This window comes from Seriola aureovittata, chromosome 6 (assembly GCF_021018895.1).
Source record: "Seriola aureovittata isolate HTS-2021-v1 ecotype China chromosome 6, ASM2101889v1, whole genome shotgun sequence".
Taxonomy (NCBI): Eukaryota; Metazoa; Chordata; class Actinopteri; order Carangiformes; family Carangidae; genus Seriola; species Seriola aureovittata.
In genome coordinates this window covers 21,786,394-21,812,685 of record NC_079369.1, presented here as the reverse complement: position 1 = coordinate 21,812,685, position 26,292 = coordinate 21,786,394, and the positions used below count along the sequence as shown (strand labels likewise).

The window sequence follows — 26,292 nt, the reverse complement described above, 5'->3', positions numbered from 1 at the left end:
TCCATTACAGAGAGTCTATAGTGTAACTTCGGACCTTGTCTGTAGCCACCATGGCCGCACTGTAGATGACGTGTGCCTCCATGAGAACTGCGATTGGTCACTTAGGCTGTTTGTATGTGAACACAGTAATATATGATATGTAACACAATACTGCCTGATCACGTATGGTACATTGGTCTAGCATTGCATTGGTACTATCAGTTAATGAATATGCAATGCTAATCAAAATAGCTGATTCATGTACACAGTTGTACAGTCTCACAGACCCTGATCATCTGTTCCTTTCCTGTAGTCATGATGTTTTGCATTTACAAGGCAGTTTTTCTCCAGTGGTCCTCTCTGCATTGGCAGCAGAAATAACCATGACCGCAATAATGCATCTCATCATGAAATATAAGAGCAAAACTACCCACTTAAGGCCACTGGATATGTTGAATGCGTCAGCAATATAATGTTTTTTTTATTTAGTTCTGTTTCTATTCATTATTTGGATTATAGTCATATTCTGTATCCTTTTTTTACCACTGCTTCATACTATTTTTTGCTTCTCTAGTGACCTGATTTTCCCCATGAGGATCTGTAGTCTCATCCTCTCTTAAATTAAACATGCAGCTCTTGATCTGTTGATGTTGTATGTGATTGGCTGCATATTTAAAATGAACTTGCTCAAAGCTGGACTGGAAAATGTATCTCCCGGAGACGGTTCATAAGCACTTCTCTCAGAGCAGTTATTATGGTTCGCAATGTCAAATTTAATGAAGCCAAAACACATGAAAGAAGGTGAACTTGAGCATGAACACTTTGGCATCAATAAGACCTTTTATTGGGAAAAATGTATGCATGAAAACACAGTGTCTGTGAGAATAAAACATAAATTTGTTCAACTTAATTCGCGACTTTATGCATCATGTAGAAGTTTCTGATAGGATCTGATTTCAGACCAGCAGAGTAAGCATGGCTCCAGAGGCTGGGGGTTTTCACTACCTCACCGTCTCTGCAGATTGGTCAAGTCATTATTAGATTAACCCACCATGTCTCTGCTCCCCGGTTCCCACAATCCCATTCCCTTGTTGCCATAGCCAGAGCCAGAGTGTGTTTGTGTTTTCGAGGGTGTGGACTCAGTGGTTAGTGAGCTGGTGGCTGATTGTATTAGTTAGCAAAGCTGGTTTGGAACTTGGAAACTCTGGAAAAATATGACTCATGAACTGTTGTTTCTTCTCTTTTGCTTTTCTCTCACTTCATCTTCTTTTTTGATCCACCCACTCCAACCCCCCACACACACAAAATGATGTGATACTTCAAGCCCACGACAGAAAGAAAGATCAGTAAGTGAGATGATCAAGAATCACACTCAGTGATGACTTTAAGTTTCCACTGTCAGGCTTCTCCGCCCAGTTAATCGTTTTTAAAAAGTTCGTATGAACTCTTTATATTCAAGTAATTACAGGACAAGTAACAATTGATTCATTTTGCAGCCTTGTTGAAAACCACCAGTAACCTTGACTATCAACAGTAAATCAGTCCTTAGTAAAAATCTATGTGACTTTAACAAGATGATTAAGATTATGATAAGTCTGCCAGAAGATGAGCTCATGTCACCATCGTTAAATGTCTCAAATGACTCCTCTTCTCTCATGCCAGAAATAAACAAATTTAACTGTGTGGCTCTGTGTGTGTGTGTGTGTGTGTGTGTGTGTGTGTGTGTGTGTGTGTGTGTGTATGTGTGTGTGTGTGTACTTGCAAACCTATCCAATAGTGGACCCAAACACACACACACACAAACACAGTCATAAAATCATGAAACCCAGTCTGAAGACAGTATGAACACACTAGCATGGTGACTGAGAGAAAACTGGGGCAACACACACACACACACACACACACACACACACACACACACACACACACACACACACACACACAAAACTGGGGCAGAAAGTACTAAGTCTCTCTTTTGTTCTCCCTTTCTGTAGTTATGCAGGTCGTGTGGTTGGCAGCACTTTAAAAGCCCAGAGGGAGAACCCAGAGATGACCGTCCGTAATACAGACCCTGTCCTGAAGGGGGCGAAACAGAAACTGGAGCAGATAACACAGGTAAAGACACTTAAATGTTTGCACACTATTTAACGCCTTTCTCACTGTTTTTTTTCCCACAAAACCTTATGATTTCATGCATCAACCAGTCAAACAGTGAGATAATCCATTCCCTCGTTTACATTCACAGATGTAATATTTAGTTTTTTGCTATGCTCAAGGCAGGGCCTGCAGATAACAATACTGATTGGTCATCCCATTGTTCATCAACACTTTGATCCAGCGCAAGTCATCTTGATTGTTTTAATGTTTAAATTAGATACAGACATTCATGGTCCTCAGTTGATGATTTTTTTATTATTTTGGTGACCTCGTGACCTTTCCTCTAGTGCCTCAATCTGTCCAGAATTTCACCTTCATTAACACTTTGTCCCATTGGTGCTTCTCTAAAGTGTGATGTAGGCATGATACACAGATGCTAAAGCTAACTGCAGGTGTCTGGGTTTCTGTGTTTGTGTGTGTGTGTGTGTGTGTGTGTGTGTGTGTGTGTGTGTGTGTGTGTCTGTGTCCTCATCTTCATCTGGCTCTCAATCATCCGTTATCACCTCTTATGTGAAGTGCTGCTTAATCCAATAAACTTAAATGTCACCACTCTAAACAGATGTAGATAATAACAGGCAGTGATAAATTAATTAATTCACCAATTAAACTCGATTTATGCAGCACTTTCAAAGCTCGGGACAGCTTGCTAATATGGTGGTAAAATTTGCATGGGTGATTCATAAAACCATATGAATATAATACATAAAAATGATACATCAAGGTTATTCATAATGATGATTCATTGTTTGTGCTAAAGACCATGTGGCTTGTGTTCAGGACACTTCAGAGAGAGTCAGGCAGGTTGCTAGACAGACAAACAGGAAGGTAATACATACAAACAAAAATCCAACAGAGAAACATGTTGGTATGTTGGCCATTAAAGGAAAAGGCTGATAATGGGGCTGCACAATTAATCAAAATATAATCGAAATGGCAATATGGCCAAGTGCAATATCCAAATTGCAGGAGCTGCAATTTTATTTCAGTGAAAATGCAAAACGACCATTCCAAATGAAAAAGCAGACGCAATATCTGCCAAAATAATCACAATATGATTTGTTTTGCATATCGTGCAGCCCTAGCTGATAATTTTCTTTATTTTTGTTGTGATTCACAAATTCCATGGAAAGGCCAAAGCCAACAATGCATCTGTCCATTTCTCAATATTTTACAACTTATCCAGCCTGTCTGTGGCACTTGTAGGTCATGAATATATACAACACTTTCACTTTTAAAAAAGGCTGTATCATTTCCTGAAACAGCTGGTCACTGTCAATTTATGGAAAACGTTACTCAAACAGGAGTAAACAGTGCATTTGCTGTGAACTGTTTTCAGCAGTAGATTTGGTGTGCTAGCAAGAATTTATGGCAGCAGGACACTGTGTGTGGAATCGATTCAAAATAAACTACAGAGCTCATGTTCAGCATAATGAAGCAATGTGTCACCTAGCTCAATGGTGTGGCTCATTTATTTGTTTTTAGAAGTGTTTGGACAACAACAGAGAACTGTGGCACAGAGAAATATTAGGCTTTGGAAACACAGACAGTAAGATCAATTCATTGTTTGTTCTGATCTTTTCATGGGATTTCTTATAATAAATAGGACAGAATCTCACCAGACATATATTTTTAAAGTAACATTTCTTTTAGCCAAACCCATTCAACTGTTAAAGACAGAGATCAAGTTTCACAGTAGAAATCAGTTAAACTTGAATAAGGGACACAAATGAAATATTCTGATGTGGCAACACGTCCTGTCCGCGTTGATGCACTAAGTGTCTGTCAAGAAAACCTGATCAATTTTGTTAACGCAAGTGACGTTGATGGTAATGCAATATTCATGGGAAATCGTTGGACGGAGCATGTTAAGATTTTTTCTCTTTTTGCTGTTGAAGCTCTTTCTGTGCTTCGTCTAATTTTGGTGGTGAGCCCATTAATCATGTTATATTTACATGGAGGAAATGCCAAGTCAGCATCCCCCACTGCGATATACACAAACACACATCCCACATGCACCATGTAATCATTTATGTGCTGCATGAGATCTGCTTTCTCAGGCCCATTTAATCAGCGTAACCTGTACGTATCTTGTTAGCCTAGGATTTGAAAAAAATATTCAATCTTCTAACACGGTCGCATGCACACCAACACACGTTCAAACTCTATGAGGATAGGGAAGGTTAGATCAATGTCTTCGGACTTGTAATACACACCCACTGGACTGATGATGATAAAGCTAACAGGCCACAACATGAACCAGATAGGAAAGTCAGATACAACACAACTCATCTGCATTGCAAACTATTTTCAGTTCCAAAGGGTTGTGCTTTCCATCTATTTAACAAATTCAGAGAATGCAAGTCTGCACCCAAACAAACCCTGGGTCCTTTTGAACAAGTTTCAATTCTCCTTTGGAAATCCGAAGCCTGGGCTGTGCTGCTTTCATGCTAGCTGAACCAGTGCTTTCTCTGTGGGCGAAGCTGTTCATCTGCAGTATAGACATTAATGCTCGCCATTTATTAATTATTATTCATGGCTGTCATGTCTGCCATTTACACACTCGCACTGCAGGATGAGAGGAGGAAGAAGATATGTAACAGGACAAAGGAGCATCCTTGGAATTTTAATTATTTAGTTTCGGAGGTCTGTTTTTCTCTCTGTCTTTCCCTCTGTCTCTTCTTATATTTCACTGTCCCAATTTGTATTACATGTTAATTAGACCTGTGCAGCAGTGGGTTGTGTTTCACACAGGCTTTGCCCTCTAATGGGATTCTATTAGTGTAACGACTCGCTTATCCTCGCAATTAAAATTTGTATGTACATGCTGAGCCAATCAGGAAGAGCCTCATCAACCCTGTGAGGGTTGCCCCTGTATAGAAAGGGTCATGGTCTCAGCAGTTCTTATCCACGAGGATGGCTTCGTTAAAAGCCTGTGCAAAACTCTCTCTTAGTCTCGCTCTGCATCCACAGGAATGAAGTTTGTATGGACTGACTATGCAGCACATAATTTACATCCAGTGACAAGACTGTGTGCCATTACAGGAAGTCGGGGGTTTGGCACGTCTGAATTTCATCATGAAGACCACAGTTTGTGTTTCATTACAAACCTGTAATTAATTTTGGCAGTGCTAAAAGAGCAGTTTGGCATTTTTGGAAATACTTGCTTTCTTGTGGAGAGTTACTGTAGATGTGACGATACCACTCTCTGTCTGATGAGTTTAGCTCACTATAAAACAATGTTATGTTATGTGTCATTGGTATAATTGCCATTCCCTCGCTCAATATTTTGAATCGATTGTCCTGCCTGTCTTGTATAGAGTTTCAAGAAGAGGTGTTTAAGTTCTCAGCTGCACAGGTTTTCGTATTGCTGTAATATGCAATCAAAAAATTAAGATAAGACCTTAGGTTCCCACCTTAGCTATAAACTGGAAGTTTTTCTCCTGCCATTAAATTAGTTAGGACAGGCCAGTCTGGAGCGGCCACCCTTGAATAATTTCATTTAGGCCTATTCATGTAGGCCTATTGGTTTCACTGGAGAGTTTCAATACCACATGGTCCAAGTTCTGTTTAAATTCTAGCCTCTCCACATGGCTAAGAAAACACAGGCTTGGTGGAAACATTGCTGTAATGTATTTTTGTCCTCCCTTAGTCCTCAGTACGATGACATGATGGTGAATCACCACACAGAGTCTAGTCTCTCTCCGTGTCCCCTCGGACATGCTGTCACATAATAACCTTGGTTTCCCTTGTTTCCATGGCTGCCCCACACCTACTGTATGGTGGAGGCCAGATGTCCCTCCTTATGCATCACCCCAGCATCCATCTAGCCGGGAATTACTCCATAAAAAAATAAGTGGAGTGTATCCCCGGTTGGTATTTTAAGACTGATAAAACAGCAGTCAGTGAAATGTACGTTCATGTTCTGTTTGTTTTCTTAAATTTCTCAACAGTGAAGTAACAGAACAACAGTTGTTTAGGTTTGGATAACATGTGCATAAATTAGCAAATAATCTTCAGCTGAATTATCTGTAAATGACTCTGTTTGTTTAACACATATACTTTATATACTATTCTTTAAAAAAAAAATGGTTGTAAATATAAAATCCCAGACAGTTGACTCTCAGTTTGGCCTTTGTAAGATTTAATTTGCTGGACAGATTTCTGTTTCTAAGGCAACATAAATCATTAATACAATCAATTACAATCTTTGTGGCATCTCCCTCTCTGTGTATATATAGAAGTGTTATCTTAGGGAAAAATAAAATTACATAAAATGTCAGTACAATACATCTTTTTCCTTTATAAAACTGGTGGCTGTTTGCCTTATCTCTCTCAGATGGAATTTATATATTACCCAACTTAACTCTCTACAATACACATTCATCATGCTGTGAACCAATTATATGTTGCTGTCGTTGTGTATATGTGAAAACCTAATAAGTCCACAATTTTGGTGTTTTTTTTTTTCAAACTTGGACAAAAAGTTTATCTTGTCCTTTTTCTTTTCAATTTAACAAACCCAGTTAATACCCAATATTTGACTTAAACGTTTTTTTCAATCCCTGAATAGTTTAGCTCTATGAGATATCAGGTTTTCATCCGACATGACAATTATGTAACATGCCAAAGCATCCAAGCTGTGACTTAACTGAGCAGTAAAGCGTATGGGTTCACGCAGAGGCTGCATGACCTCAATTACCCTTGAGTCTGCCCTGTGACCTGTGTGTGTATGTGTGTATGTTTCTGTGTTGGTGCAGCCATGTTATCCGTGGCCACTTGGTGCCTGAAGAGGGAAAAAATATTACTGAAAAACATCCCTTATGTGTTTTAGCATTTCTCTGTTATGATTGCTCTAGTATTGTCATGATCAGTAAAGGAATAGATTGACATTTTAGGAAATAAACTTATTTGCTTTCTTGCTGAGAGTTAGATGAGAAGATCTGTATACTGCTCTCATAAGCCCCTTTTCAGGTCAGAAATCTTGCTAGGATTAGGCATTCACTCCAGGGGCAAGTAACTCTGCAGTAGTAGTGGGTATTTATCAGCTCTGGCTCCAGTCGGCAGCAATGTAAACAAAACACCCAGGTGAACCCGCTAATTATAGCCCCTTTTCTCTGCTGTTGACGTCTTTAGAGCACAAACACTGTACATAAAACCTGCCAACTGCTCGGCACGGTGCTGGAACAACGTGGATACACTGCACTTGGGCAGAGTGATCTGCAGCCCCAAAATAAGTTTCAAAAACATACAAACACTGATCAAAGTGTCTCACATGGAGGCTTCGACACTTACAGAAGCGCCAACCCGGGGAAGAGACAGGACGGATCGATTTTACCAATTTGCACGGCCGCTAGCAGTTCACTCTTTCTCCCCTGTGTCTGTGTGTGTGTGTGTGCTCTAAATGCATGTGATGACATTGCTCCCTGCCGTTGTGTCTCTTGGAAGTCACTGCTCTGGGTCAAGAAATAGCCCTGAACATAACTCCCAGTAAAACCATCTTCGACTCCCCCCCCTAGGTGGGTGTTTTTTTTCACCTTTGGACAGAACCATGGTAGCTGTTTCACCCTGTTTCCAGTCTTTATGCTAAGCTAAACTAATCACCTGCTGGTTGTAGCTTCATATTTAAGGTACAGAAGTGAGAGTGGTGTCAATCGTCTCATCTAACTCTTGGCAAGAAAGCAAATAAGTGTAGTTACAAAAATGTCACTAGTTCTTTTAAAGTTTTAGTTTAAAGTCACAGCACACTGTCAATCTCTGACCTTTGTCCTTCTTACAATCAGCTGTTCGTAATGTTTTTGATCTGTCCTCCTCTGGCACTCACTTGCTCTCAGATAAATTCCTCACTGTTAAACAAAATGTAAACATTTCTGTTTGGTTTTGTTTTTTTTAGAAGTGTAGGTATGTGTAATATGTATATACATTTGTATGTGTGTGTTTTATTTAGGAGCTGTTAGTGGAGCTCGGCTGGGCGAGCAAAGCCAGGGGAAGGGTGGAGGAAGAGGAGGGAGGGAGCGCACAGACGGACAGAGGCAGTGGAAATGACTGTGATGATGAAGATGGCTGTGAAGCATCTGGCGAGGAGAACGGTGAGTCACACATGCACACACACACACAAACAAGCACAAACATTAGCAAACATACACCCTCACATATACACACATGAGGTGATGCACACTTGCAAGCATGTCTTTTGCAAATAGACAGTGTGTGTGTGTGTGTGTGTGTGTCTGTGTGTGTGTGTGTGTGTGTGTGTGTGTGTGTGTGTGTGTGTGTGTGTGTGTGTGTGTGTGTGTGTGTGTGTGTATGTGTATGTGTGTGTGTGTGTGTGTGTGTGTGTGTGTGTTTGCACGCGCGCCTCCACATATCTTGTGCCAGCAGGGAAATGCCCACAGGGAGGGATAGTACTGAGAGATGGATTCAACTGTCCTCCCTCTCTCTCTCCCTCTCTCACTTTTTCCATCTCTCTTTCTGCTGGTCTCAGCAGTTTATTTTCCTCCTCGGCCAAGATAAAGGATGCCCCAACAACCAGGTCACCCAAAAAGAGAAACGGAAAAATAAACTGCAATTATTCATTTATCTCTTGACTTATTCATTGTGCCTCTGCTTATACATAAAACATGTGTATCACAGGGAGATCTGGGGACCCCTAGGAGCCTTGAGGCTGTCCCGCAGAGTGAATGTAGTTAAAATTTGCTATGATTTAAATTGTTGATGAGAAAACATCGCTCTATGTTGAGGTTATTGACCAAATGTAAAATATTCCGTTCTTGACCTGAAACACATTTTGGGGTCCAGTGTTTCCCACAGGTTGAAAACATGTTTGTGGTTGATTTCCTTTACTATTGGGTAAAGAGAGGATTCAGCAAAAAAAAACAAAACAAACTCTTTAACTCTTTAGATTATACTGCCTTTCCAATCGGAGGTGTCTGTTTTGGAGCATTGTGTAGTCCTTGCATTGTTAAATGTATTGTTAAGGTAAAATTCTGTGGGTTTCGGGAAGAGGAAATGTAGATCAGCAAAATGGCTTTAACAATAAGCTGCATGTCACTCCAGTGACCTTCATTCAAGCTGACGTGTTTCCACAAGTTAAAACCAAATAGATCCAGTACTTTGTTGCATATCAGCGTCTCCAACCACAGGCCTGAAGGACAAACAGTCCTCAAAGGCTGCTCACATGCTGCACCTCCTCCCTCCTCCACACGCTATGGAAAGCTTTACCGTCCGTGTCTATCTTTAGCTGGAAAAACACATATGTTGATTAACTGGTCAACATGCGAGAAGACCTCGGCCACCTTCGTGGTGACAGAACTTTCCATGACACCCGAGTGGATTGTGACTGGAGTTTCTATGGTCGTACTGGTGATGACCCGAGCTAATTATTTACAAGTCAAATCAATAACGTCATAAATGTCATACCCACCAACATCACCAACGTGTTTGTTGGTTTGTAGTTTCTGAAAGATGGAAAATGTGCTAAAGTAGAAGTGTTCTTGCCTCACAGGATTGATTGTCATAATTTACTAAATGAAGGCCCATTCTTCCGCATCAGCACCCTGTTACCCATGAACATCACCCTCGTGATCGCAACACGCTGGTGATGTCATCGAGTGAGGGGATCTCTGCCCTCAAGGGCAGGATGTAACAGGGTCAAACGTCATTGTCAGGGATTAATGATGCACTGTCCTCGTCATTGCTGGAGTCATGAGTGTGTATCCCTACAGTCACGTACTGTAAAGCACAACTATACTGTAGCTTGTTAGTCCTTTATGATACTGTACCGTTGGTCAGTGGTTTCTCTGGACCAGTACTGGGCCATCAGGCATTTGCCTGTGAGCCAAAAGGGAACAACATGATTTGAGAAAAAAGCTAAATAATAGTTTTACAACATTTATGTAGCCATTAACTTGACTTATCCTCATTTCTCATTTACAGCTAAAGTAGATCATCACTATGTGAAGTAATCAGTCCATCACTCCAACTCAGTCAGCATGTGGTGTGTAAATGTTTGCTCCCTGTCCTGAACCCAACGTATCCAGACTAAGTTTTGGGTTTCAGTTCAGATTCAGGACGGCCAGAGGCATTACGTTTTTGAGTCTGTCCAATTCTTGTGAAGGTGATATATATATATATATATATATATATATATATATATATATGGAACGCCTGGAGTTATGCGTATCTTTATCACACAGAGCTATGTGATTTACTGTGCTATTCTTAAATTCCAGTGTCTTGTTAGGAGGATACTATGTTTCTCATTTAGAGAATTATAAATCACAAAATTGCAATGCAAATGACAGGTGATAAAAATTAACATTTGGTTTATGCGCATACTTAATTTTTTAGATTTAGAAAACAAACTTTCATGTGCACATCAGGATTACTTTTAAAATATGCAAACAATGATGCCATAGTATGGAGGGCTGTGTTCATTTTGCAAGACATGGCATTTACAACACCTCTCCATGGCATATTTATGTTTAAATGTTTGTTTTTTCTTATACTTATAAAAGTAAGGTATTTGTTGGTGTATTTGTCATACCCTTTCCACTAACCTTGAAGTGTCAGATCTGTGGAAACTCTTGCCTCCCGCTGGGCCTGAAACTGGTACATTGGCTATTTACAGAGAAAATTGCCGGTTATGATTTAGCAAGCTGGTGGCGGCGCTTTGGGATCGTGCCTCTCAAGCCACAATGAATTCCTCCAGAAAGAATCACAATAAAGAGTGACAAAAAGGTTTTTTCTGCATGTCTCCCTGCTCGTCGGCATCTCTATGCATATAAACAAGCCTCACATGCACTGAAGCTGAAAGAGTGATGCAGCATCAGCCAGACTACACAAATCACAGAGATAGAGTACAGCAAGTCATTTGTTTTTTGAATTATTTCTACTTTTTATGCCTGTACTGTGCATTAAATCAGTTGTTTTGACTTAATGTATAAATAAGATACCATCAATTGAATAAATACAGTCTGGTTTCTTGATAGAACTTCCACAAATCTGCCCATCCACGCTCTGGGACTCTGTCTCTTTAAAATTCTGCCTACAAACCACTTTGCTGAAATGTGGAGCTTATTATTTCACAGGAAAGAAAAAGCAAAGAAGCAAAACTGTTTGCGTGAGAAAGAAAGTGTTTGTGGGTGTGTGGATGTGCACGCTCGAAATGAATGTTTATGGCTTTTTGTTTGTGTGTGCATGTCGGCCGTGTGCTTTATGTGTAAGATATAAGTATGTTTGTGTGATTGCAGGCGGTGCATCTGTGTCCGCGATGTCTTTCTGTGTAATCCAGTATGTTTTATGGATGGCCTAGTCCTCCGTCTGACTGACTGAAGCGGATCCAGTAGTGTGCTCCTTCTTGACTTGTAATGTCTTTCTTAATTTCGACCCACTGTATTCTTTAACACACACATGATTGAGCTTAAGTTCTTTCTCTCTCTTTCTGTCTCTGGGCTGCAGATATGAACAGGGATGAATAAAATGAAGAGAATATTCTTCCTGTCTTGTAATTAATTCTCATGACATTTGGGCTTTATTGAATACTGGAGAGAGACAAGAGAAGTGTAGGATGAGAGGAGGCGATGCGATGCCAGGCGCTGAAGTCAAACCTTTAATGCTTCAATGCCGAGCCTGTGTTTTATTTATGTGGGCCAGTTAACAGTAAGAAGTTAATTTAGTCATGCCGAGACAGTACACAGGCTATTATTATTTGATTTAAATCCATTTTCCACATCAAGGAAATCTCAGCCCAGAGAGGGAGAATCACTTGGCAAACATTGTTCACAGATCAAAAACAAAGAGGAAAGCCAAGCATCCTAACATATGAGCAGTTAAGAGCAGGGAGCTTAAGTTAGCATTATTTGTGCCATTTTTATAAAGTTTTTTTTTTTTTTGTAAGGAGACCGTGAAATCCAACCATAAAAGCTTATCTTAAACTGTAGTCACTTGTTGTTTTGAAATCAGTGTTATACTGAAGGTTAGCTACTTGAAAAAATAAAAGTGGAATATTTTAGTCACAACACTTTATGAGAAGCATATTATTATTATCTTTTTTTTTAACACAATGAAATAACAATCACACAGATGCCTGTCACAGCAACATTAAAAACACAGTTTATTACAAAGTTATTTTTTCCTCTCTTTTTCACTCTTTCTTCATTTAGTCATTTCTCTCCCTCCTTTTCTCTGGAAATCACCCAGATTAAACTGATTGATTTTCTCTCCTCAAACCAGCACAATCCCTTCTGCAACTGCCCTTTCTCCGATCTCTCTGTCTCCCCAGACGTATCCAGGTCCTATAACGTCAATAATGTAAATGTAATCACAGCTTCTCTTCTCTTCTCCTCTCTTCTCTTCTCTTCTCTGTAACAAATGAATCACTGTGTCACCATAATTGCTCTGTTATAAACTGTGATGTGGTGGTGGATGCAGAGGTGGGGATGCTATAACCTCCAGGTATCCATGAGTCACATTACAACCACTAATGCCAGTCTGGAAAGCACCAGACCTTTTCCTTTAAAACACTAATGGCTCATAGGACAATAGACTGGTTTGTCTTACACCACATACTTGTTTGTACATTCAGGAACTCTTTATATCCTTACCAAGTACAAGATCTATTTGCTCAGATGTGTATGTAAGAGAATGTGTGAGTGTGTACTCGCAAGGGGCACTCAATCCCTGTAACCATGGTTACCAGGTGGTCTCCCCTCCCATGGGTCCCTATTTGATGACAATGAAGAAACAGAAAAAGAGACAGGGTAGGAAAGAGGGAGAGAGAGGGAGGGAGAGTTGGAGATAAAGAGGGAGATTGGAGGTGGGGTAGATTTTGTGCCATATATCTTGGCCAAGTAACATAATGTAGTTTTACATTGTGCTTTCTGTAGTCCCATTGCCTCCTCTATGTTACATACGTGCATGAATAGATTGAAATGAGGTTAAGTATATTTTAATCTGCAGTGAAAACGCTGTATTTGGTTGTTATCGTAAACCTACACCAAATACTCAAAGTACAACAGGATATTATACACTGCCGAAGCATTTTTTTTATTTATTGTCCTGCTTCCATGTATCTTCCCTCCATCATCTTTGCCTTGCTCCACTGCCCCCCCCCCCCCCCCCCCCCCTTCCCTGGGGCCCAATTCACAAAGCCTTTAGAAGATATTTCATCTTAAAGGGAAAGGCCAGTGTTTCCAGTGCTTGAACATGTTGCCCCTCCGCCCGAGGACAGTTTGATCTGCATTCGTAAGCATCCACTGCTCACTAAAGGGAGCCAGAAAGAACAATAAAAAGTCTGGTGAGCCTTCTAATCTGCACTGGTGGCTATAAAAGTTCCCAGAGCAAGCCTTTGGATTGGACTGATCAGTGCTATAAAATGAAACTGCTTTCTTTGTACATGCTTGCAGTGGAAAACATTAGGGTGTAAAACATGATATGAATGTGATCAGTATGCTACTGATACAGCAGCTTTACTCTGGACATTTTCTACCCATCATGCTTTTTCACATTTAGTCAATAGACCTACAGTGTGAGCAACCTTGTGTCCCGAGATTTATATCTATACCCTCCTAACTATTAGCAAATACACTTTGTAGGAAGTGTAATAAAACCCTGATTTTCTTGTTGTTTACTCACGTAATGAGGAAATGCTCACTGTGTACCGAACAGATGTGTCACACAAAATGTCCATACTGAATATATCAGCAAAATATTTGCCATCTACCCATTTTATTTGCTTTCCCTACAATATCTGCTCCTGGCAGCTAAAGCACAGTGGTCGTGGTCTTACTTAAACACAGAAAAGGTCAGTGCTGATGTGAAGCACGAGAGGACGTAGGTTGACTTTTTCCTTATTTAACCAAAACCACAGTTTTTCCCCTCACTTCAAACTGAAGGTTGGGTATGTTCTACATTTTTCTCATGGACATGAAATCCCATCAAAAATGAATTTACCCTACCAACAATATGTCTGTGTAGCCAAAGCCTGATATATTTTACCCCATGTGCAATAGACTTCCATTGTTTTCCGAAAGCTATTACAAAGACTTCAACGAGCCACATTGTTGTGGCATGTGCCTTTACTGAGATGCACATGGGCACTCTATTTTATTTTGATTTCACCCCACATCTACTGCCCTGCTGTCGTACATACTTAGCATCATACTGCATCTGAAAATAGTTCCCATCTATTACACTACTTACTGCTTGTAGCTGCTTTAACAATTTATACATCCTTCTTTAAAAACAACAACATAAAAACAGTATATTAGCTTGACCTGTTTTTAAAGATTTACATCGACAGTAACAAATGGGTTTTGGAGCTGACAGCAGTTTTGTTTCCACCAGAATGAATTTGGCAAAGCATATTAATAGCATATCAATTCAATTTGTATGGTCACAGTGATTTCTGTGATGTCTTGTGAGTTTTTCTCTTAGACCTGCGCCTTTATTTTCGAGAACTCAGTTGTCTTTGGTTTTGTTTATGTTGTCCCAATCTCACAGCTTGGGGTATATTGACTAGAACTGATACACACATCCACGACATACACCCACGTACACACACACACACACACACACACACACACACAAACAGATAAAATCAAGAGGGGTGTGGAAAGAGATAGGGAGGAGCAGATACAGGAGAGGGCGTTGGGAGGTAACAGTGGGTGCAACGTTAAAAAGAAGCCATAAATGGTGTGTGTGTGTGTGTGTGTGTGTGTGTGTGTGTGTGTGTACGTGGGTGTGCGTGTGTGTTCAGCACATGGCAATGGTTAATAAGCAGTAGAGTTAAAATGATAGATCCTTAGGGTAGGAGATGCAGCTCATTAAAGACTTACACATTCACTTTGCTCTCTCTGTGTCTCCTGTTCAAAGCAACTAAAGGCTTTCAGTTTTGTTCAACACACCCAGAGAGAGATAATAGAAATGAACTTTACATGAAATGCTGCCTACCACATACATTATCTACTGAATAAATATGTGCATGGTTGACTCTGTGTACTCGAGCTATCAACATACTCACAACCTCTATCAGGCATCTCCTGTATTGGCTGTCATGTCCTGTTCACTACCTTCCTGCCTGCCTGTCTATCATTCATGTTTGTTTGCCTGTTTTTCTACTTGGCTGTCTTTCTTTCTTACACCCCGCTTGTCTCTACAGCTGAGTGAGTTTGTTCATGCAAACCTGATTAGACATCATCTGTTTATTAGCGCGCTCCCTGGCACTGACGCTCTTACTCTCATACTTGACCTTATTAACGAAATCCGCCGCCCTTGCTTTGTCTTGCGTCCCGTAGCTGCACCTCCAGCTTCATTCCTCATGTATTCAAATGAGCATTCACATGCCACACACATAACAGACCCCAACCCCTATTGGCTTGTGTTGATGTACAACCTTCAACCAATCACTCATCATCCTTTCATCCGCCTCCGATCACAGTCAGTCCCTCGCTGCATTCAGCCTGCAGTCTTCAGCTCTTTTTTTCCTCCATGTGTTTCCTCCAAAGGTTTTATGATTCCACTGGAGGCTACTCTTAACCTCAGTGAGAGTGACCTTGGGAAGATGCTTCACTGCAAGTCAGACTGTTAACTGTTATTATAGTCATTTGAAAACAAGCTCTAGTCATTAACCTAGATATTAGTTTTTAAGCTGTTACCACAGTTAATTTTGGGTAAGTGGTGAAGATGGCGATACAAACTAACTAGATAATCTGACCAGGCAGCTGTCCACAATCAAGTTTATAATTAAATTGGAGTAAAAACAAAACCGACGTTCGCATCACCCTCAGCTGTACTTGGTGTTTTATCTCTCATTATCAAATGTTAGCATGACAACCTGTTAAACATGATAAACATTATACCTGCTTGATAATTAGCAGTTTAACATTGTTACTATAAGCACATATTAGCATGCTGACCTTATAGCATTTAGTTGAAAGCACCGCTGTGCCTAAGTGCGCCTCACAAGGCTGCTATCACAGCTGCAGACTTTCACTATTGTTGAAACAAAATTCCCTCTATGTGCTGGGGCTGTGTTCACTGCTGTGCTGTGATGAAGTGGTAGTTGAGAAATACACATTTTTTTTAACAATCAGTGTAATAGAGATACAGTGCTTCCTTAGACAACTGGTTGACTAAGGTTGGTTAACTCTGTCAATTTAAAAACTGCTTTTTCTTACGGCCGCATTAAACATCTATCACTCAGTTCTCACTATTTACACTTTCCTGGTTTGATTATATCTGAATTATTACTGGACTATTTAAAAATTAACATTGATCGGGCTGCGCTAAAATTTATCTCTGGGGAGTCATTTACTGTGTTCAGTAGCTTCTCAGCTACATTTCAAGTTCTAATTTTTCCCTTATGACAAAAGAAACCTCACTATCACTCAGTAAAGTACAGTATATGTTTACTAAAATGCTTGGAAACACCATGGCAAATTACCCACCAGTGACACATGGATGATTTTGTTGTGAATTATCTTGTCTCACTGAGTAAGTTGACTAGCGGGCCAATTATATACCGCTGTTTCATAAAGTCCATAAGTAACAAGATGACAGCAGTGAGGAATAGTAGGAGATACAATACGTTGTGTTGTCAAACTGAACCGAGATATCCGAATCACATTGATTTCATTACAAAGTTTTGCATAGTGTGTTCAGAAAATATAATTGTCATTTGAGTTGAGCTATATTAGCACTTTTTCTTACCTTAGCGGGTAATGTTTTCACTCGTGTGTGTTACTTGTCAGCAGGATTACGTAAAAAGTACTGAACTGATTTGCGCTTGACCTTGGTGAAGGGACGGGGCAACATATTACAGTTTGGAGCAGATCCGGATCATTTTCTTCTCTTACTTCTCTGAAGTCTGGTGTATGCTTCTAGTTTACTATGAGGTTTCCAGTACATGGCCCACTGTTCTTTCCTTCTTTGATATTTATTATTTTGCTACCATTTTATAATTTGATTCTGATAAGTAATTGCTGACTGTATGATCTATAGCTACCTCTAGCCCTGCTCATCCCATGCTCTGTGTGTGTGTGTGTGTGTGTGTGTGTGTGTGTGTGTGTGTGTGTGTGTGTGTGTGTGTGTGTGTGTGTGTGTTCCCTCCCTCGGGAACTGAGGCTGAAGTAATGAAATGCTCATTACTGATTCAGCTGGAAATGCTAGGGATACATTTACACACACACACACCAGTTATCCAGACGCTTTTCAAGGTCACCTTGCATCATTTGTGTGTGTGTGTGTGTGTGAGTGAGTGAGTGAATGACTGAGTGTCTGTTGTATATACAAATAGAGGAGCAACAAGATTGGGCATAATTGGGGCCTAAAGTAACAGTTCTGTACAATACACCACAGGCATCTGATATCAGACACGATCATTAACACACTCCATCTTCCACACTCTATTTCACACATGCACGCATGCACACACACACTGTATTCACCTTTGCTGTCAGTTCACCTTTTAACTCTCACTCATCAGATCATGCATCCTCGACACCCTTTCATCACTCCATTCTCATGGAAACACAAAGCTACATACTGTATAGTGAACATAAACACACAAATATTTGAACTAGCTGAGGTAACCACAAGACAGAGAGTGCAAACGCTCCTCTTCCTTGTTTAAGACATTCAAATGCTTTCATTCAGTTCAGCTTTACTTACAGCTCTGTCTGATCAAAGCATAACTAACATGTTTCTGTGAGCACATATACAGTATTGTCTCCTGTTATTAGAAAGATGCTGTGTTGTCAGTAGGATTTTGTTTCAGACGACAGACTGGAAGAATGTATGAAAGAGAATTATATACAGTTATGCTGAGGTTGGGGTATCGACATGTCTAGAATGGATGCTTTGCTTGTTGCAGATCAGACAGGAATGCTAAAGCCTGAACATTACGAAGGATTAAAGAATCACAGAAGCAAAAGGGGATTTTGTTTTGTCTCTGCAATACAAAAACATCAATGGTTAGTTAAGAGACCATTTCTATCCCAGATGTCTCAAGCACACAAGTAATCAGGTTAGCACTTTCTCAATAATCATACTCTTTTTTCTTTTTCATTTTTAGTGTGGCCACCATAGACATGCTGCCTCTTACCAACAAGAGCTTGAGGCTTTTTGATATGTAGTGTTATTTGTATGTCACAGAGATGAAAATTTATTTATGAAAGTTTTAGTTACTAAACTTTAACTTTAGTTACTAAAAGTCTGATGTTTTACCAAATTAAGTAAAACAACAAACAAACAAAAAGAAAGTATTACTTTGGAGTTTTTTTTGCAATGATAAGGATTTTGTCAGCATGTACACATTGCTCCTGTATACAGTGAACAATAATGGTCAAGTTACAAGTGTGTGTGTGTGTGTGTGTGTGTGTGTGTGTGTGTGTGTAAGAGAGAGGGAGCGATGCACTAGGTGCTTAGCAGACAGTCTGTTTCCTGTGGGTCACCACAGCTCTGATTTATGGCCCTGCTCCAAATGCTTGGGGCCTTCACTGTCCTATCACCCCCGGGTGAACGCGCCGCCTGAATTCAATTCCATTTTTATCTTATTATTTTGGAAAAGTATCTAAATTACAAGCCAGTGGTAAAGAGAACAGATTTATTTGGGATGGGATGATGAATCACTGTCCTGATGTTTTCATCAGCTCTCGTCTTCAGCTATCACAGTACATGGTGACCATTCATGTCCCTCCTTGTAAACTGTCAGGTCAGCTCCTCTGAGGATGCAAACTGTGCATGAATGCAACTGTTTATGTTTTACATCAATGAGAAGGTGAAAACTTTTAGCTGATTTACCTGAGCACTGACCTGGACACTGCAATGTACTGCTGCAGTTTACTGACAGGATCCTTCAAATGTCAGTCTTCCATATCACACACACACACACACACACACACACACAAAACCACACACACACACACAAAACCACACAATCATCACTCATAGCAGTAAAGGTTAAACTACCCCATGAGTATCGCCAGTGACATTGTTCATCACTCATCTCTGGCTGTGTGTGTATGTGTGTGTGTGTCTTGCATACTTATCCAACAGTGGTCCTTGCCATCATCCAGTGGACCTGTGAGCCTAAAGGCCCACTTTTGGTCATGGGCAACAGTTCTATATATGGTCAGTCTGTCAGTCGGGCAATGGTGGTGGAATATTGAATTTGTCCCACTCCCAAAGACTAAAGTGCTCTTAAGACACACAGCTCTGAAGTGTCTGACCAGATGACTCAGGGTGTTTGACGGCTGCTCTGAAGGGTGCGGGTTCGGTCTTTGGTGGACTTTGATGTCCAACACCAAGATGCCTTTGCACTTATGTTATAAAAGAAGATATAACTAGAAATAGTGATCCACACTTGGTTGGTCAGTGTAGTTCACTGCTGTGTGTGTGTGTGTGTGTGTGTGTGTGTGTGTGTGTGTGTGTGTGTGTGTGTGTGTGTGTGTGCGTGTGCATGTGTGTGTGCATGTGCACATATTTCTAGCCAATCTGCCATATGTGACATACTCTGTCATTGTTGCTAAGAGACAAACATACCAAAGGGCATGTAGAAGGAGACTGTGTGGGGCCACACGCTTACAACACACAAACACACACACACACACACGAACATGCATATGCGCGTACAAAGCAGCCTTTCAATGACACTGATTTAAAATAAGACATAGTGCTGGAATCACAATTCAATTTATTGAGCAAAAGCGCTCTTCAGCAAACCAGCTTTGGAAGTTGTGATTTGCATTTTTTTTCTTAACAATTTTTTAATATTTTATTGAATGAACAATTATTTTCTTGTTAGAAAAATAATTAACAGGTTAATCAACAATGGAAATAAACATAATTTCTGCCCTACTTTGCATATTAGTGACTACAGCAGCAGTGTGTTTCCACAGTGCATCAACTCAACCTTTAATTTTCACTCGGACTTTACTTTATCTACTGATAGTAAAATCTATCAAAACAATGTTTTGTAAAACCTCAATATACAAATTAACTAGTAACTATAGTCAGATAGATGTGGTGGAGTAAAAAGTATAATTCTTCCCTCCAGTAGAGCTAGTAATTGCTGGAGAAAACAGACCTTATACTACTTTCATCCATACAAAAGCAATAAGTGATATGTTATTAACCTTTTGCTTCTCACTTTAAAATTTGTTGTCTACAAATTTTGATAATATTTTTCCTCTAAAATTGGTAAATTGGTAGTAAAATTGGTAAACTACAGAGTTTACCATCAAATGTGAGAAAAATTCTTTCAGCTTGTTTATGCTCTTCAGTGTGTTAGGTATTGTCTGACGTTCCTATTGATCGATTTAAAGGGACACAACAAATCAGCCATTGATAATTCTCGTTCAAACCAGCTCAGTCTAAGAGCAAAACATGGTCAGCTTTTGCATAACGATGAAAGAGAAGTGGAAAAATAACAGATACTGTTCTAAAACTGATGCATGTGTGTTATTCGACACTTGTTATGGTGGAGGAGCAATAATAATAATATGATCCAGTTCTGTTCCCTGAGCAGGTTCACACCAGATGTGACAGAAGGTTTTCAGTTCTGATCAGAACAGATGGACACAAAACGGACCACACACACACACATACACACACACACACACACACACACACACACACACACAGACACACACAAGCGCACACATTTACACAGCTATGAACCCAGTGTCCCATATTGCTCCATGCTGCTATTTGTCAAGCAAGCACACAATAAAGGACAGATGCCTAATTGGTAAACAGTCTGCTGAGATGTAAATCATCTGAATCATCAATGCAGTCAAAAACAAAAACACTTCATATTATATCATATTATATACATATATATATATATATATATATACATATACATATACAGTATATATGTTTAGTCAGTTCTTTTTGTTTATGTGTGTGTATGTGTGTGTGTGCGTGTGTGCGTGTGTGTGCTTGTGTTTATGTGTATTTTTACATGGGTGTTTTCCTGCTATCTTTCTGTCTGTATTATGATGAGATATAATATTTGTGTGAGTGTGTGAAAGTTAACAAACTCACCTCATTCCTCAGCGACTGAAAGAGGCTCTTTGTCTATTGTACTGCAGGACAATGTGTATTGTAAGAGACAGAATCAGATTTCTGGCAAAGCAGGAGTGTGTGCATCTGTGTGTGTGTGTGTGTGTGTGTGTGTGTGTGTGTGTGTGTGTGCCAAGATAGCGCATGTTGTGACTAAGTGTTTTTGTGACAGTGCAGGTGAGTATGTGAATGTCTCTTTCTGATATACTTGTGTTTGTGTGTGTGTGTGTGTGTGTGTGTGTGTGTGTGTGTGTGTGTGTGTGTGTGTGTGTGTGTGTGTGTGTACATTTAGCCAGCAGCACAGTCTGCCTCCCTCCTGTCCTAATTCACTCATTTACCTGAGTTCCTCCCATGAGGGACCTGGAGCACTGCCAACACACACACACACACACACACACACGCATATATTAAAGCGTTGAAGCAGCTGGTGAAGTCCAGCCATATGCCCATTAAATGAAGCAACATTTCACAAATTTGTATGTACGTGTACGTGTGTGTGTGTGTGTGTGTGTGTGTGTGTGTGTGTGTTGTGTGTGTGTGTGTGTGTGTGTGTGTGTGTGGTGTGTGTGTGTGTGTGTGTGTGTGTGTGTGTAAGGTAACAGTATTCACACTATGCGAAGCTGTGGGTGGGTGGGGTGAAATCCATAAATCTTTCAGGTCTAAACAAAAACAAAACAGCCATAAATAATGCAATGTGCAATCATGACACTAAAAACAGAACCAGAAATGACTTCCACAAATTGTGATTCTCTTAATTTATGGACTTATTTATTTATGGAGTTACTTTGACTAGGGTTTTTAAAATGATTGCAAAGGCCTGAACTTGTTTTGTTTTGTTCATTTACTTGATCTTTCCAGACACAAAGTCCATCGTATGTGGGCTCATTGCTTGTAAAACTAGGTTGATAAAGTACTCTATTTCCCATATTTAAGATTATTACATCGACATTTTCATTTGAGTATTCTCCAAAAATGTTTTTACACACTTACAATTAAAAAGACAAGAATAAAATGAAGTGGAAAAACCTTTACTGCAGGTGACAAAACAGCTTCCTACATTTAATAAAGTCTATAAATATTGATGATTAATATGCAATCTCACATACTGTTAGACTATATCATCATATTTTTGCATCTGTTCAGGTGATGAGACAGCTGACTCATCCAGCGGTCGAAGTCCAGAGATGAAGAACGTGGCTCCTCCTCCTCCTCGTCGCCCCATTCCCCCTCATCACCTCTCACCTCCACAGGTAGGTGTCGGCCATTCCTCCTTTCCCAGTTTGATTCACTGATGACTCAGTGTCTCAGCCTGAAGTCATAGCTTATCATATCAGCACAAAAATCAGAAAATGTATGAACAAGAGTCCAGACAGTAAGTGAACATCACAGGTTTCTTGTAGGAAAGTGGTTAGCGGGGATGATTATTGCTCTTTGAAGACTGCAAATGCACGCTAGAGCTAATTCTGCTCTCTTTTCTTCTTGGGATAATGAACATTTTCCGCTGATTACCTTTGCGATTCATGCAGTTTAAGGCGTAAAAACAGCCTCACATGTTGATCTCCTCTCAGTCATTCTGGTTCGTTAGAAACTCTGCATTAGTTATGCATATACACATACACATACCCACATGCACAAATGGCATCGACACACACACATGCATACTGCTACCCGGTATCAATACATTTTGTCAACAGAATAATAATCAACAATTTATTTATGATTGTCATGAACCATATGTCCTTCTGGTACTCTTTACTCCATTTCTCTATTCTTCCCTCACTCTTTTCCCGTATAATTTTGTATCTTATTGCATATTTTCTGTCAGGTGGCAGTTCGAGGATCAGCCCACACGATGACTGTTGAACCTTTACCTTTGACCCTGGTGACCCTGCTGCTTCTACTGCTGTCCACATGGGAACCACGCTGACCATCGTGACACAGATCCTGAGACGGACAGAGACAGAAGAGACTGAGAGACAACCACAAACTGTATGTCTTGTTGTGGTGTTTGGTATTTGGAGTTTCTGTAAGCACAGCTGAACCACTCTGATTGTTTTTGTTTTGGGTGGCGTGGCTGGTGTGACAGGCTGTGGATTTATCACAGCTGCAGGTGCACAGTATGCATTTTTATATTACCTGTACTGACCTCTACATGTGTTTTGTTTTTTTATTTAACTTCAATAGGATAGATTGCACAGCACTACTGACTTTTTTTTTGAAGAGAGATGTAAATACAAATATATATATATTATATATTTATATGAAAAGTTTCTATAGATAACAATGGCTTGATGTGTAAATATAGATTAATATAGAACAGAGCAGATTGACTTGGAAATTAAGAGATGTTTGGTTTGCTTTGACTTTTACATTATGTGTACCCCACAGAGATTAAAATCCGTGGCAGCTATGAGCCACGCTGTAGGCCTTCACTTTTTATATTTACTCATATCCTTATATTTTGTGAGAACTTATTAATGTTAAAGAAAACTCAGCATGAAGAGAAAAACATAGGCTGGAAAAAGGACATTAAGGCACTTTCTCGATAGGCAAAACAGCCAATTATGTGATACTTCAGCCCATTCACAGATGGTCATGCTGCATAATGAAAAATTCTGCAGTTTGGCCTGGAAGTCTGTGCAGACTGAAGCCCTTGTGGCACTTTTTTTTTTTCTTAACACAAACATGGTCTTTTGTTCGTGCAAGCTGGGTGATTTTTTTTTCATTTCTGCTGTAAGTGTTCAGAAGAATTTAAATTTCCCTCAACAGAGAGTGTGTCCCCTGGAAGTTTGTCATTTCTAGGTGTGTAATACCTTTCATAGTCTTGGTAGTTGTGGGGAAAAAATGATTGAAGACTGTTTTTTTTCTGAAGATGGACAGTGGACAGAGTCGTAAAAGCACTACAGAGAAGGATATAATTCTTTCACTTCAACTTCAATTCCACTTGCAAGCTGCCACAGCCGTCCTTGATGGGAAGCTCTGTTAAAATAAGAATATCCCAAACAATAAGAAGCACCCAGTACAGAAAAGACTAAATATGGCTGTCATTTAAGAAACAGAAATAATCATCTGCCTGAACAATGAATAATTTGACATTTCATTGTCATTCATTGCAAACACTGAACTGTCACAGCGATTTCAAAGAGTGGCTGGTCTCCAAATGTATTAATTAAAACTGCAGTGAGAGAATATATTAGACATCCAACAAAATGCAGTGAATGCTTTTTGTAGGTCTGATACATGTGTCATCACTTTGTCTATGCATCCAGGGAAGATGAGACACAGGGTATCAAGAGAGTGATCAGAGCAGAGCTGAGCCCAGATCCAAACATGTGAATTAAATGTAATTCATATTAATTAGGATTATCAAGTCCTCCCGGCTCTCCGAGTCTCTAACCCCCCAAACTGCTCACAACAGCAGGACTGACAACCTGAATACTGATCAAATGCATTCAAAACAGAGCAAACGAACCAACCGAAGGGACACCGTGTGCATTTCTGTCAGCGGGTGACTGACTTTCTTCTCAGACATATCACACTGTGTTGCTTGTATTAACTAGCTCAGATAGATGTGAGAAAGTAATTTCTGTCCTTGATTTTGTGCTGCAAAACAGCAGAACTCTCATGCATGTATCGTACTGACACTCACCTGAGACCGTTTATTTGTGAAGGAATGTGACTGACAGATGAGACAGCTTAAGGAATACTGTTAAGAGTTTGTGTGAGTTATCTAGGCAGCGAGCCCAGACACCACGTTAGCTAGCGGGATGCTTTCACAACATAATGTGCCAAACAAATGTGTTATTATTTGATTAGAGTTTAAACGTTGCACCCAAATGAGATGAGATTTTGGACTCAAGCCAACCCTTCCATCTTTCACAGCCCTTCTCTAGGCAACCTTGTACATAAACAAACCACCACCATGCACAAATGCACATACAGAGACCTTAAAGGGGATAAGTGCATATTTACAGTGTGTGGATGTACACAGTCTCAGCCTGTGATAAGACCAGTGTGGGCTATTGACAGCGATTTTGAAATGTAAAAGATATATTTTCATATATTTTATATGCTTATAAACTTTGTAACACATAAAATAATTTAGAGCTCTCTTGGGTAACAGTTCAAATGAAATCATATGGAAAGTGAAGATAAAACTGATAATTCAATGTTACAGTTTGTCATTCTGTGGATGCTCACCTTCTCTTAGGAGTCACAAACTGTTATCTATGGATCGCAGCTTGAAATGTCAAGAAAGCTTTGTAGTAAAAGGTGTGTGAATCTCTAAGGACACGTGAGGTTGAAGGATGTTTTCATATCAAAGTGTTAAGTGGCACAGAAATTATGTTCTGTTGTTCCTCTAGTGCTGTGCTGCCATGACGGTTGTCCACGTGTGTTTAGGCACGCTGGTGTGCCAGGGAGCGAGCTGTAGGTGTCATTGTTAAATAAAACCAATAAATGTACTTTATCCAAGTTTAACAGCTCTCTTAGTTCAGTATTACTAATGTTTTGTCGTAGTGGTATGCAGAGCCACCAGGATGCATGAAGCAACCAGTCAGCAGCTACGGTTTCTCTCACGACACTGAGCTAATGTAAACTAAAACCAGTGACTCTGATGTAAAGCGTAAATAAACCGACTGTAATACACTGTGTCCTGCTACTCTGCTGTGTCAATAATCATCAGTTTAATATCCTCAGTAATAAACTGTGTTTTCAAACTTATGTTGTACTTTTGTCTTTCATATGTTGTGTAACAGTCTCAGTGGAAGATGTGCATGAAAGCCACAAACAGAACTGAAACATGGTGGAAAAACATGATCTGACAGAATGAATGTAGCCTCATCATGTACTAATGATAATTAGAAACCTAATAAACAGTTTTCACCTTTTGTTTCCCCTTAAGTAGCTTTAACATTGAAATCCTCTCACTGCCTGATAATATCACATACACTATATGTTCTGTATGAGCATGGTCCCACTCTGATCGACACTACATGATGTTCACACTTGCGTGATTTACTACACCCAAGATGGTTGCATTATTATATCAAATTGTAATATTCTAGATGTCTTGTGCATCATTTCATAAGATCA

The 26,292-nt window shown here is 39.8% G+C and overlaps 1 protein-coding gene across 2 annotated transcripts in view; it reads left to right on the top strand.

Annotated features, from left to right (window-relative positions):
* The window catches only part of LOC130171174 (glypican-5-like), a 48,180-nt gene extending 22,260 nt beyond the window's left edge, over positions 1-25,920 (top strand). For both annotated transcript variants that reach the window (XM_056379034.1, XM_056379033.1), the window contains exons 8-11: positions 1,974-2,094; positions 8,081-8,222; positions 22,342-22,448; positions 23,024-25,920. In XM_056379034.1, the coding sequence (XP_056235009.1) occupies positions 1,974-2,094; positions 8,081-8,222; positions 22,342-22,448; positions 23,024-23,125 (472 nt within the window). In that variant the 3' untranslated portion in view covers positions 23,126-25,920. The remainder of the gene's footprint in view (positions 1-1,973; positions 2,095-8,080; positions 8,223-22,341; positions 22,449-23,023) is intronic.
* The last annotated feature ends 372 nt before the right edge of the window (positions 25,921-26,292 follow it).